Raw genomic sequence first — 14,720 nt, 5'->3', positions numbered from 1 at the left:
ACAAACTAGGTCTGTATTGTCAGTGAGGTATTATCATACTCTAAACTTTAGAGTGCAAGATGCAAAATGAAAATTATTGGTATTTCCTTTTCTTCTTTAATTACAGAGACACAGTTAAGTTTCCTTGAACCCCTTGACCTCAATAGAGAAGACTCTCCAGATAGCAGAGAGCTCCCCATTGAAGTAAGGATGGCAGTGGGCGATAAGCAGGTGAATACTCTTTTCTATCAGTTCTCTCGCTCATTTGTTTATGCTGTTGTTCTGCTGTATGATACAGAAGCTCTTGGTGTTACAGGGTTTTAACTTTAGGGCCACTTATCCCAGAAATTTTTATAAATTATCAGTTTAACACTGCTTATAAAAATATCACCATTTCTTTTGTTTATTTATTTTTGTTTTTTGAAACAGGGTTTCTCTACATAGCCCAGGTTGTCCTAGAACTTACTATGTAGACCAGGCTGGCCTCGAACTTAAAGAGATTCACTTGTCTCTGATTCCTGAGTGCTGGGATTCAGTGTCTGCACCCCCAAGACAGGACACTTCCCATTTCTTGAGAACTTTAATTATTTCTGTTAGAGATGGGAAAAGAAAGATTTAGAATGTTTATGTTATTTGTTATTGTGTATTACTATTAATGATGGAACTAGAACCTGAACATAAATTTGTGTCTAAATCTAATGACATTTTCCATTACATACAGATAAGTAGCAGAAATGAACAATGGGGAAATCACTATATAACAAACATTTTACAACATTAATTTATAAATGTTATCAGAAAAACAAAGGGAAGACAAATAAATGAATCTATGTTTGCATCATTAACCATCCCTGACCACACAGGCTTTTCCATAAACATAACGCTGAGATTATTAGAGTGATCTAGGAGCCCATTAATCCTAGCCCTAGAGAGGCAGAGGCAGAGGCAGAGGCAGAGGCAGAGGCAGAGGCAGAGGCAGAGGCAGAGACAGATGCATCTGAGTTCGAGGTTAGTCTGGTTAACATAGTGAGTTCCAGGACAGCTAGGACTATACAGAGAAACTGAAAACCTTTTCTCTTCTCTTCTCTTCTCTTCTCTTCTCTTCTCTTCTCTTCTCTTCTCTTCTCTTCTCTTCTCTTCTCTTTTCTTTTCTTTCTTTCTTTTTGAGACAAAAATTTTTAGAGTGTGTGTGTGTGTGTGTGTGTGTGTGTGTGTGTGTGTGTGTATTCCATGTTATCTTTCTCAGTCAGTCTCCTCCTTACTTTTGAGACAGAATCTGTCTCTCACTGAATCTGGAGCTCACTATTTTGGCTAAACTGGCTAGCCAACAAAACCCAAAAGGACCCAGAGATGGGTCCTTTCCATCTCTGCTGCCCTGCCTGTCCCCCTAGTGCAGGAGTGTACACTACTAGCTTATCTATGATTGCTGAGGAGTTAAACTCAGGTCCTCATACTTGAGTAGAAAGAACTTTACCCACTTAGCCATCTCTCTGGGTCCTTTACTGTGTATTTTTCATGTTGGATTTGACTAAGTAATTTTCCAGTAATTCTGTTGCTGTAAAAAGCAGTTTGAGGGAGGATTGAATAACTTTTTCTATAGAAGTAAAATTTTTGCTTATATTTATGTTTATGGTCCTGAAAGAATGTCTCATTCTTTTTTATACAGTAAAGGGATATTTGGAAACAACTTTCACAGTAGGTGTTAGATCCTTTCTTAGTCTTTGCACTGCAGGTAATTGGTAGAACCTCTGCTTTCATGAATCATATATAAATTCCTTGGAGCCTGGTGTGTAATAGACTGGGATTTCTTAATGGTAGTGGAGGAAAAATTAGTTTCTGGTGCATATCTACTGAGTATACATGAAGAACAGAGTATTAGTAGTATAGTTATCCTCACATACAGTGAAGCCCTACAAGCCTTTAGTTATCAAGGCTGCTTTCATACCCATCCGTAATCACAAAAGAAACTCTTCTTTGGGCCAAAGAACATAAACCCTATTTAGAATTTATAATGTGCATGTCTGCATTGTTGCATATCAAATGAGACCTTTTCACTGTTACTGTTCATGCCTATGTATGCCTCTAATCTTGGAAGTTTCCTTTATAAGAAGTTGAAGTGTGGCCATGATTACTGTAATCTACCTGCCTCTGTCTCCTGAGTGCTGGGATTAAAAAAGCAATGTATTATACCTTGCAGTTTGAAACAGTTTTGTTTGCTTTCATTTTATGAGACAGGCTTTCTCTGTGTAGCCTTGACTGTCTTGGAACTCACTCTGCAGACCAGGCTAGCCTCAAACTTAGAGATCTGCTGCCTCTGCTTCCTGAGTGCTGCATGTAAGGTGTGTGCCATCACTGCCTGGCTCCCTAAATACATTTTTTAAAAAAGATTTATTTATTTATTATATGTAAGTACACTGTAGCTGTCTTCAGACACTCCAGAAAAGGGTGTCAGATCTCATTACAGATGGTTGTGAGCCACTATGTGGTTGCTGGGATTTGAACTCAGGACCTCTGGAAGAGCAGTCAGTGCTCTTAACCACTGAGCCATCTTACCAACCCCCCAAATACATTTTTAAAAACCATGTTTCTTAAAATATTAAATTAGGCAGAGTATAAAACATGTAACTGGTTTAGCACAAGTAGAAGTGTATATAAAGCAATAGTTTTTCTGCTTTGAAAGTTTTATGACTGTTCAGTGATATTAGCTTGTTAATGGGGGATAGCTGCTTGGTAGTACTGACTTGTGGAGAGCATCCTCCTTATAACTACAGTCTCTCTTAATTTGATTTAATAAAGATTTATTTATTTATTTCATGTCTGTGAGTACACTGTCGCTGTCTTCAGACATACCAGAAGAGGGTATTAGATCCCATTACAGATGGTTAGGAGCCACCATGTGGTTGCTGGGATTTGAACTCAGGACCTCTGGAAGAGCAGTCAGTGCTCTTAACCGCTGAGCCATCACTCCAGCCCCTAATTTGATTTCTTACAGTAGTCAATTTCCTTTGTAAATAGTGGAATAATATTTTCTTTATTGTATCTGAGAATTTTCTTTAGGTGTATTATCACATAGATACCATTTCCAGGTGAGTTAGGAGAAGTTGTTTCAAGACAAACCAATAGTTTAGTAAGTTTTTATGTGAATTAAGAGTCATATAGAAGCACTTGGGAGGCAGAGGCAGGTGGACCTCTGAGTATGAAGCCAGCCTGGTCTACAGAGTTGAGTTCCAGGACAGCCAAGACTCAACAAAGAAACCCTGTCTTGAAACACAAACAAACAAAATCTCCCCCGTCACCCCCCCCCCCCAAAAAAAAAAAGATTTTCAGTTTTCTTGCGTAGTGGCATGATATTGTCATCTATAAATAGAGTAGACGGAGTTCACTGCTCTCCTGGGATGTGCCCTGAGCGTCACATATTGAACATACCTACAAAGGGTTATAATTCTGTGTCTTGAGTACCACTTTTGATATCTCATTGTGTGGTATTTCACTTATTTATTTTATACGTATGTTTTTGTGTGTTTGTGTGTGTGTGTGTGTAAGTTAGAAGACAATTTGCAGGAGATAGATTTTTTGTTGTTGTTGTTTTGTCTTGCAGGGGATAGGTCTTTTTCCATCCATGTAGATTCTAGGGATTGAACTCAGGTCAGCAGAGTCGGTGTTAAATATCCTTACCCTCTGAGCCATCTTGCCTGGATGGTATTTTAAAACAAAAGAAACAGCTCTTAGAGACTAAATCTGATCAGTTGCATAGTCCTAATAAAAGCGCTTTGCTCATGCTTCCTGCCTTGTAGTCCTCGCTGGTAGTTAATATTTAAACAGACCTTTTCAGTGGTGCTGAGGAAAATGTCTTTATTTTTAAGATAAGAATTTTCAGAAACGTTCCAAGTTTTGTATAACGTTGTTAGAAGTCATTTCAATCACAGTGAGACAATAATAGAAAGACTCTTTTTTTCTTAAATACATTAATAGTTATGGGTACATTCACTGTATTTTATAGAACAGCAGATGAGTACAAAGAAATATAGTGTTTTTGTGAGCACGCGTGACATTCCTTTTATACCACATTTTTGTGCTTAGTGAACTTCAGAATGCCAAGTGGCTTCTTGGTAACCACTAACCTTCAGTAACTGAAGACTGCTTGCAAATGGAGGGGGGGGTGTGCTTCCCTCTCTTTGCTCAAATAGCTTTGCATGCACATTATAGTATATTTCCTTGTAAGATCTTTGAATAGTACAACCTAGATTTGTAAGAAACTTAGTGACTAACCTTGGAATATCATGTAGAACTTTCAGACCCACTTTAATTTCTTGACTTCCTATAGAAAAATTAGTTTAGACCAGCAAAATGGCTCAGCAGGTAAAAATGCTTGCTGTACAAGCTTAATGATCTGTGTTTGATTCCTGAAACCCATATTAAAGGCTGGCGATACACATGCACAACCCCAGTACTCCCATGGCAAGGAGCGGGGTGGAGAAGAACTGAAGCTTGAGAGCTGGCAGGTTCCATGTCACCTGACACAAGCCACAGTCATTTGAGAGGAGGAAACCTCAATTAAGAAACTACCTCCAGAAGCCTGAGCTATAGGCAAGCCTATAGGGTGTTTTCTTAATTAATGATTGATGCGGGAGGGCTCAGCTCATTTTGGGTGGATCCAACCCTGGGCTGTTGATCCTGGGTTCTGTAAGAAAGCAGGCTGAGCAAGTCATGAGATCAAGACAGTAAGCAGCGCCCTCCATGGCCTCTGCATCAGCTCCTGCCTCCAGGTTCCTGCCCTGTGTGAGTTCCTGCCTTGACTGTCTTTGATGATACACTATGATAGGGAATTATAAGTGAAATAACCCCTTTTCTGCCCACGTTGCTTTTGGTCATGGTGGTTCATCACAGCAATAGATGGCCAGCCACCCTGGAATACAAAGTGTGGCAGAAACAACAGAGACCTTTCCTTAAGGGAAAAGGAGAGAGCCGACTCGCAAACTTTCACATGTATACACATATGGCATGGACAAACAACAAATGAACTCACTTATATCCTAAATAAATAATAGTTGGAAACTATGTATGCAAGGTACTAGCAACTACAGGAGCAAGAGAGAAACCTTAAGCGGCTTCAGGAAGCTGACGGCCTTAGCTAACGGGCTTCTCTAGGTCTTTACATACTTAAGTCTTTGCTTTCAGTCCTTGGTTTTGAATCTGGTAAAAGTTGATAGGTGTTGTTTCTTGGAAAGTAAATGAAATGTGTCTTGTTCTTTGCAGGAAAAGACATAAATGAAAGTTGTCACTTACAGTTGCTGTTTGCCATGCTCTTTAGGTTGCTAATAGGGAAGATTGTATGAAGGAAAACCCTCCTCCTGCAGTCTCATCTAGTACCCGGGTATCCTGCCCACTGTGTAACCAAGACTTTCCTCCCACAAAGATTGAACAGCATGCCATGTACTGCAATGGTCTGATGGAGCAGGAAACAGGTAAAAATTCAGGATAGCCTAGTTTTGTTTGTTTGTTTGTTTGTTTGTTTGTTTGTTTCTTTCTTTCTTTCTTTCTTTCTTTTCAAAAAAGATTTATTTATTTATTTATTTATTATATATAAGTACACTGTAGCTGTCTTTAGACACACCAGAAGAGGGCATCAGATCTCATTAAGGGTGGTTGTGAGCCACCATGTGGTTGCTGGGATTTGAACTCAGGACCTTTGGAAGATCAGTCAGTGCTCTTACCTGCTGAGCCATCTCGCCAGCCCCTTTTGTTTTGTTTGAGATAGGGTTTTACTATATAGCCTTGACTGGAACTCATTCTGTAGACCAGGCTGGCCTTGTACTCTGTGATCCTTCTGCCTCTGCATCCTGATGCTGGGGTTAAAGTGTGAATCACCATACCCAGCTGACAGCATAACTCCTAACTTTTTTGCATGGTACTTTTATAATCCCATATAATACAGTTCAGGAACTCTTTCCTCAAAGTTGCTATTGTTTATATCTAGTTAATTTTCTAGTACATTCGTGTTCTTTGTCCTTAGTAGGTCTATTATCTAGTACCAAGTTCCTCATGAGAAGGTAAAGGGAAAAAGCCTTTTCTTTTAATGTTCCATTTGCTGTTTACTGTGAATAGCTGAAAAGCCAATACAATGCCGTAGACCTTTTCTTTCAACTTACATGTATAAACGTTGGGATTCTTAAGGAACTTGAAGCTTAAGTTTTAGAGTGGTCCATTTTTTATTTAAAATAAATCTCTTGGTGGTTTATTTCAACAAACATTCTACTTAGAGACAGCTATTAAAAATATCCCTCATTCATATTTCTGTCCTATATGTATCTGCTGAGTTACACTGAAATTAACGTGTTACCTTTCTAAGATTATACAGTGTGAGATGTTGGCCAAGAAAATATTTTTGTTAATCATACCCCTTGATATAACATCTGGATTCTGCCTTTCTGTTTACTGTTTTTAACATCTAGCAAAATAGTGTCAACATAGCTAGCTCTCCCTGAGCTAACATATAAATGACATGCAAGCCTTAGGTAATTGGAAAAGTTGCAAACTTCTTTGTGCTACTTGGTTTTTATAACTTAAATGTATTTAAATTTGAAATTGTATACATGTGGAGTATTTTATACATAAAAATGATCAGAAAGGACTTCTTGGCTTAGCTACAGTGGTAAGCCATGAGTTGTCAGTCTAGTCATCCATGACCCTAAGGTTCAGATTGCCCTTCCCAAAAACATCCTGCATAGACTAGTAGTATTCTTCTGGATTTCTTTGCTTACCACCTATGTCATAACTGTCAGAGATCCCGGGGCAGATAAAATGGCCAGTGGGTAAGGGCTTCTGCTACCATACCTGATAATGTTGGGGAGATCTTTTGTGTATTATGTATTCAAATGCTGATTTCTTTACCCAGAGGTCTGGCTGCAGTCTGGACCTTGGCATTGCCATTATTATGAAGCATCTCCTGACTCAGTATTCTGTAAACATTATTCTCCATCACCATCTTATTGGTTAAGTAAAGAGCTGAGTAGCCAATAGCTGGGCAGGAGAGGAAAAGGCAGGACTTCTGGGCCCAGAGAGAGAGAGGGAGGGAAGGAGAAAGTCCGAGGCAGAGAGACAGAAGAAAAAAGGGGCAGCCAGGGCGAGATTTAGATAGCAGGTAAACAGGCTGCATGGCTGGGAAGAAGGGCAGGTCAGCATAGTCGGGTTATATCAGAATAACCTCAGACTTTCAGCATCTACCTAGCTATTGTACCTAAAACTTATAATAAGTCTTGATGTCATTATTCAGAGCAAGGGCAGGCTTAGGAAGCAGTACTATTACACGATAACCTATTTCTGATCCCTGAATCCCTCTAGAAAGAGGGCATTGAGTATCCTCCTCCCCACCTGTTCCTCTGGGCAGGGTCTCTGAACATGGGGCTGACATTTTCTCAGCTAGACTAGACTTTAGCAAGCTCCAGTGATCCTTCTGACTCACTCTGATCAGAGATGGGCTTACAGGCATGTGTGGGATGACCAGCTTGTTACATGTGTACTGTGTACTGGTCTTTATGGTTGTGCAGTGAACACTTTTAATCACCAAGCCATCTCCAGGCCCCGGAACACTTAGAGAAATTGTTGGCAAGCCTTTTATGTGGGTTACTAGAGAAGTTTTAAAGCAAGGTTTCTGCTACCAAGGGGTTTGTGGTCTTAAGTAATTATAGTTGTTTAGAGTAAATGCCCCTGCTGAAATGAGTCCAGTGGGAGAAGGAGAGCAGTGAATCGGGTCATGTCCGAGAGACACTGGGGTCATAGTCTGGACCATGAAAGCTGCCATTTTAGGCCTTGTAGATTTTGGAGCAGGGAATTCTCACTGGAACCATCCCATCATCTGCTACTCTTGTTGTCTCGGGAACCATTTGGAGATCTAGGTAGGCTGGTCAAGTAAGGAATTACATGAAACACTTTACTGTGTGTGGCCTCTACTTGGTTCTCAGCAAATCTGATCTCTTAGTTTCTGCCACCTTGCCCATGTCCATGGCTTCCTTGTTAGAGGCAGAAATTGGTGATGTTTCTTGTTCCTCTTACCATAATTTCTAAATCTTGGATAGCAGGCTTTTCATACCAAAGAGGGAGAGTTTCCCATCTCGAGAATGGGAATAAGCCACAAAACAGAGCCTGGAGACCATTTATCTAATTCCTGAGGCTTAGAGTAAGAGGTTTCTTACCTCTCAGTTGAATACCCAGGTTTCTCCCTCCCTCCGTGTCTCCCTGAAGCTGATCCTAGACATGCTTGGTTTGGCTGTGTAACAGGAATAGTAATTAGCATCATTTACATGGAATGTCTGCCATTTATGCCTAGTTACCGTGCAGCACAATAACAATTATGCATGTCATTAAAGATGTGTCTGATTAACTTTGCTGTAAGTTTTATTTGATTACAATACTACATTGTGGTTAAGCTAGCTTGTGTGCTCAGTTTATTCAGTAGCATGGCTATCTGATCAGAATTATAAAAAAGTAGAATGTTCTTTAAAAGGATTGTTTGTGAGGGATAAGATTCACTACATTGTTCTAGACTAGGACAAGACTGGACTGCCTTTGTTATTTATTTCCTGGAACACATATTGGAGATCATTTTATGTAAACACTTAGGCAAAATAAAGCTCCCTTCTTACTCAGTAAGTATATATCAGATACATTGAATTAATATAGAAGTTACTACTCTCGTGGAGTGTACATTCTGGTGGCGGAAAGTAAACCACCGAACAACTAAGGTGGTAGCATGTCAAGTGATGATAAAGTTTTAAAATTGATTTTGTGTGGGTGTGCATGTGCACATGTGTGCGCAGATGTATGAAGGCTGAGGTCAACCCCACCTGTTACTCCTTGGGAGCCATCCACTTCGTTTTTTGAAACAAGGTCTCTCACTAGGACCTGGAGCTTGATAGTTAAGACTAACCTGACTAGCCAGTGAACTTTAGGAATTCTCCAGTCTCTACCTCCCTAATGCTAGGATTACAAGCTTACACCATCATGCTTGTGTGGCAGGTAACTGTCTAAACTGTTTCTCTACCTTGTGGTAAATATTTTAGGGAAAAAAGTACAAAGCACAAGAAGGGAATAGAGAGTAACAATGTAACAATTTAAAATAGTTGTCAGAAAGGTCCTGTTTAAGATAGTAGTGACATTTGGGGCTGGAGAGGTAGCTCAGCAGTTAGCACTTGCTGTGCTTGCAGAGGGCCTGGGTTTGATCCCCAGCACCCACATAGTGGCTTATAAATATGACTCTAGTTCCAGGGGATTCAACACTGTCTTTGACCTCTGAAGTCACATGTGTATGTTCAGGCAAACACTCATTCACATAAAATAATAATAATAATAATAATAATAATAATAATAATAATAAAAGAAGGTGGCATTTGAGTAGAGACCTAAAGGAAATGGGGGAATTTTAAGGTGAGAGAGTGTACTAGTTAGGGTTCTCTAGAGTAACAGAACTTACAGAATGAATCTCTCTCTCTCTCTCTCCCACCCTTCCCCTCTCTCTTTATATGTGTGTGCGTGTGTGTGTTTAATACACACACACGCGCACATGCACGCTGAATTAACTGAGCACACAAGCTGTGAATGTAAGGTCCAAGAATTCAGTAGTCATTCAGTCCACAAGGCTGGATGTCCCAGCTGGTCTTCAGTATATGTTAGAATAAGGCTCTAATGCCATTGAAGTAATAGATGTGCTAGCAAGACGAGGGCAAACAAGCAAAGATCATACACTTCCTTCTATGCCCTTAAATAGAGTTGCAGGAGAGGGTATGGCCCAGATGTATCTTTCTGCCTTAAGATCTGGATCAAAGTCGTATGTCTTCCTACCTCAAAGATCCTTACTAGAAGTGGATTCATCCACTTCAAACTGAGTTAAAAATCAGGTGTGCTCTCCATTTCTGGATTGTAGTCCATTCCAGATGTTGTTAACTTGACAGCTAATAGAGCCATCACAAGAAGAGAATATGTTACCATGCTAGCTGGTTTTATGTTAGCTTGACAAAAGCTAGAATAATTTGGGAAGAGGGAACCTTAGTTGAGAAAATGTCCCTACCAGATTGGCCCTCGAGCAAGTTGCTGATACATTTTCTTGATTGATGATTGATGTAGAGGGACCAGCTTACTGTGGGCAGTACCACTTCTCAGCTGGTGATGCTATAAGAAAGCAGGCTGAGCAAGCCATAAACAGTAATCCAGTAAGCTGCACTCTTCCATAGCCTCTGCACCAGCTCCTGCCTCCAGGTTCCTGCCCTGACTTCCTTCGGTGATATGGAACTGTAAGCTGAAGTCAACCCTTTCCTCCCCAAGTTGCTTTAGGTCTTACTACAGCAACAGAAGCCCCAACTAAGTCAGTCAGAGATAGAAAGGGGAAAAAGTAGCTTCAAACTTCTCACACGTGAACAGGGTTAAGTATAGCTGGAGTCGAGCAAATGAAAGAGATAAACAAGAGACTAGAGAAAAATTGGGAAGGCACAGGTAGATCACAGAGTTCTAGACTCTAAAAAGGACTTTGACTTTTCCTCTTGAGAGTAATCACTGGAAAGACTTGAGCAAAGAGTGTATTTTTAAGCAGAGAATGGTAATTTTAAGAAAAGTGTCGCTCAGGTTGCTGCTGGATAATAGATTATTAGAATGGGGGACCAGGGTAGAGCTGGGAGAATCGAGTTAGCATTTAGTTTTGGGCAGTATGATAGAGTGGAGGGAATGTAGGCTTTGGAGCTAGGCATATGGGGATTTAAATGTTATCAGTAGTATTTGTTAGCTGAGTACTATTTCCCTCTTTTGGAATCAGGCTCCTCATCTGTAAACTTAGTCCAACAGTAGGGTCATGAGAATCTGAGGCACTCTGTAATGTGCATGGGTAGATATAGAAAACATTATGCTAAGGTATCTAATAAATTATGAACTACTTCTTCCTGTTTATGTAGTATTTCTAGGGTCTATGTTTTTAGTAGGTAGATAAGCTGTCAGCTGGGTACAAGTAAGGGGAAGATGGACATCAAGGCCTAAGAGTCAAAACAGGAAAACTAAGTTAAACCAGGAGTATAGTGGCCCACGCCTTTAATCCCAGCACTTGTGAGGCAGAGGCAGGTGGATCTCTGAGTTCAAGGCCAGCCTGGTCTACATAGAGAGTTCCAGGATATCCAGGGCTGGGCAGAGACCCTCTGTCTCAAAAACAAAACAAAACAAAACAAAACAAAATAAAAATAAGTTAGTAAGAGATACATAGAAGTAGGGTTTAGGAAGCTACATGCATCAGCTGTGTTTACTTTTGCCTTAGTAGATGGTTATTGTATAGAGTCATACATGATATATTTCTCAAGTTAGACAAAGTTGGGCCTTTCCTGTCTTATATACCTGTTAGTGATTGATCTGAATGTAATTTGTGAAGCTCTCCAGTGATCTTTTTTGTATTAGTGTGGAGTGTGTAGTACTCACAATTCATAGATTAGCTATATTGCTATTAGTACATATTTTAAAGTGTTAGCAGTTGTGAAATGGGGTATGTTTAATAGAAAAATGTGGATTTAGGAGACAGGGTGGTGTGGGGAGATACACAAATTAGAAATAGGCTCTAGTCTCAAGGAAATCATGGTTTAGCTGGATAGACAAGAAGTGTGCATAAATAACTGTGATACCATGCTAAAACTACACGGGGAGCTAAATGAAGAGGATCCTGTGCTGTTTCGGGGAGAACATTATTGGAAATTTAAAGGCAAGGGGCACTACTGTAAGATAACATAAGTCACTTAGATACAAGCATGTAAGGCTGTACAGAATAGAGCAGCAGTTAAACGTGGTACTGTGGGCAGTGCGGAGGGCAGTAGGAGAGCGACACATGGAGCTTGAGCTCATAGATTCAGAATGGGGGAAGGTGTGTTTTCAGCTTTGAAAGTTATTTGTTTGTTTATTTCTGTTTCATATATTGTACTCTGTGGGTACAAGTGTTAAAAATACATTTTAGCTGAGTGTAGAGGCTGAGGCAGCAGGACTACAAATTTGAAGCCTGGGTGGCATTGAACCTGTGCCAATCCTCCTGTCTCAGCTTCCTGATTGCTAGAATTATAGGCTTATGCCATCCCATAGTTTAAAGTTGGTGATGGGTATGATATGTGGAGTGATTGTCCAGGTGCAATAGTGTGCACCTATAATACTGGTACTGGGAAGTAGAGGCAATCCTTGACTACACAGAGAGATTGCTGGTGGGCTGCAGGAGAAAATATGTGTAGATAATGTTTATATAACATAAAACACATTGTTGTCTGCCTGCAGCCGTATCCACGTAGGATCTCCAGTATCTTTGTTCTTCTCATCTTGTTTTTAGCACTGACCCATGTTATCCTACCACTATGCTTTGATGTTGAAGAGCCAGTGTTTTGGGACTTTTCTTTTCTTGGAGAGGGGTGACCCCAGATAGGACACCAACAACATTCAAAGAAATGATCCCACTCAAGTCTACACTGGTGAAGAGTGAGCTTTGAGGGTTACCTAATAGGTGCATGGGTGAATCACAGGCATTTGTATCATGGAACATTCCACGCTCAAGTGCATGAGCACTCACAGAGCCTCCCTCCCTGGAGCGCTCTAGCCAACCTGTCAGCAGTTTCACCTTGTGTACTGTTTATCAAACCTCTGGGAGGGCCTTATGAGTCCTATACATTTCTAAGTCTTTCGTGTGTTTCATGGATGATAGTGTAAATCTCATACTGAATTTAGGTATGAGGCACACACTGTCTGGTTGTCTTTTTATGGTTTTATGATTAAGTGGTGCTTGGCAATGGTGGTGTGTGTGCCTTTAATCCCAGCACTCAGGAGGCAGAAGCAGGTGGATCTCTGTGAGTTGGAGGCCAGCCTGGTCTACAGATTTAGTTCTAGGACAGCCAAGGCTACACAGAGAAACCCTGTCTTGAAAAATAAAAACAAACAAGCAAAATCTAATTGTTCTGGGATTTCAAATCCAAATAGATAGAATGGTGTGTTTTCAAGGTGTAAAATTTTTAGGGTGATAGTATTGATAAGAATATATTTTTTGAAAAGATTTATTTATTTTGTATATGTGAGTACACTGTAGCTGTTTTTAAACACACCAGAAGAAGGCATCAGATCCCATTACAGATGGTTGTGAGCCACCATGTGGTTGCTGGGATTTGAACTTAGGACCTCTGGAAGAGCAGTCAGTGTTCTTAATGTCTGAGCACTTCAGCCCAAGAATATTTTTATATGAATAGTTTTGTGTCTTTATGAGGAAAGATGTTGAGCAAACTAGGCACAGAGGTAAGTATAGCAGCATTGTATGTTAAGTCAAGAGATGAACTTTCAAATGCACCTCTTAAGAGAGAAATTGGGAATGTAGAGTAGTGGTAAAGTGTTTGTCTTACATTCATGAGGCTCGGAGTTGAATCCCCACCACCATCAGGAAGCAAACAATAGGCAAACTCATCTCTAAACTTGAAGTTACCACAGCCTGAGCAGAGGCAGGGGTTCTTTAGCATTGTAGTGCTGGCTCTGGAGTCTGTCTGCCTTTAAATCATGTTGCAGAGGAGTAATTTACAAACTTAAGACTGCTAAGCTTTTTAAATACAGCCATTGTTAAAATGGACCCAATAATGTCTGGTTTTTGAGGGTTTTAAGGACTTACATTTAGGAACTATCAACATAATTAATTATAAGAGTGTTTTGAGTTAGAAGTTATCAATGAAATAAAGGTGTTTACTTACTAAATAAGAATCTTCTGGTGAGAAAAATCACTTTGTGATTGAGCCTCACAGTGAGAGAAGGCAGCCTTGACCCAAATCTCACAAATCTCGTCATGACAGACTATCTAGAGACCCTTTCTGGGTGATTTAGAAGACCTTTATATACGTTTTACCAGGGTATATGTGGTTTTTTAAATTTAATCTATTTAATTTTATATGTGAGTAGTATGTGTGCATGTTTGACTCGGGGCAGGGGAGGTGTGAGCCACACACATGGAGATGAGTGGAGCCACTGGACATCAGTCAGTTCTCTCCTTCCACAGCGTGGGTCCGAAATCCAGATGAAAGGCAGGCCCCTTTATCCACGAAGTGAGAGAGCCATGTATCCCCCACCCCACCCCTTTTGGGGAGATCTCTCTCTCTCTCTCTCTCTCTCTCTCTCTCTCTCTCTCTCTCTCTCTCTCTCTCTCTCTCTCTCTCCCTCTCCCCCTCCCTCCCTTCCTCCCTCCCTCCCTCCCTTCCTTCCTTCCTTTTATATATTTACTCTGTTCCCCCACCTCCCGACTTATTATATATTATTTATTTATATAGCAGTCTGCTACATGTATGCCTGAAGACCAGAAGAGGGCACCAGATCTTATTAAAGAAGGTTGTGAGCCATCATGTGTTTGTTGGGAATTGAACTCAGGACCTCTAGAGGAGCAGCCAGTGCTCTTAACCTCTTAGCCTTCTCTCCAGCCGTTTTTTTGTTTCTTGTTCTCTCTCTCTCTCTTTTTTGGGACCTAGAGCTTGCTGATTAAAACAGACTGGCTGGCCAGCAGTCCTCAGAGATCCTCTTGTCTCTGTCTCTCCATCACTGGGACAAAAGCCACCCTGTCCTGTTTTTTACCCAGGGATCAAGCTGAGGTCCTTAGGCTTGTGTGCCAAATACTTAACTGCAACCTAATAGATATTTATTTATTCAATAGCTGGTGTAACCCAGATTGTGCACACTAAAGATTCAAGTAATGCACAGGATAGGTTGTTTCATACTCC

General features: G+C 40.5%; 1 protein-coding gene across 8 annotated transcripts in view; it reads left to right on the top strand.

The window, feature by feature from the left end:
• The window catches only part of Uimc1 (ubiquitin interaction motif containing 1), a 72,484-nt gene that overhangs the window by 44,179 nt on the left and 13,585 nt on the right, over window positions 1–14,720 (top strand). For all 8 annotated transcript variants that reach the window (NR_121592.1, NM_001293660.1, NM_011307.3 and 5 more), the window contains 2 exons: window positions 107–210; window positions 5,291–5,444. Coding sequence is in view for 7 of the 8 variants with exons in the window: in NM_001293660.1 (NP_001280589.1) it covers window positions 107–210; window positions 5,291–5,444 (258 nt within the window). In the remaining variant the exon portion in view is untranslated. The remainder of the gene's footprint in view (window positions 1–106; window positions 211–5,290; window positions 5,445–14,720) is intronic.

This window comes from Mus musculus, chromosome 13 (genome assembly GCF_000001635.26).
Source record: "Mus musculus strain C57BL/6J chromosome 13, GRCm38.p6 C57BL/6J".
Classification (NCBI taxonomy): Eukaryota; Metazoa; Chordata; class Mammalia; order Rodentia; family Muridae; genus Mus; species Mus musculus.
Note: the sequence above shows the minus strand (reverse complement) of the source record. Positions and strands in the feature narration are given on the sequence as shown.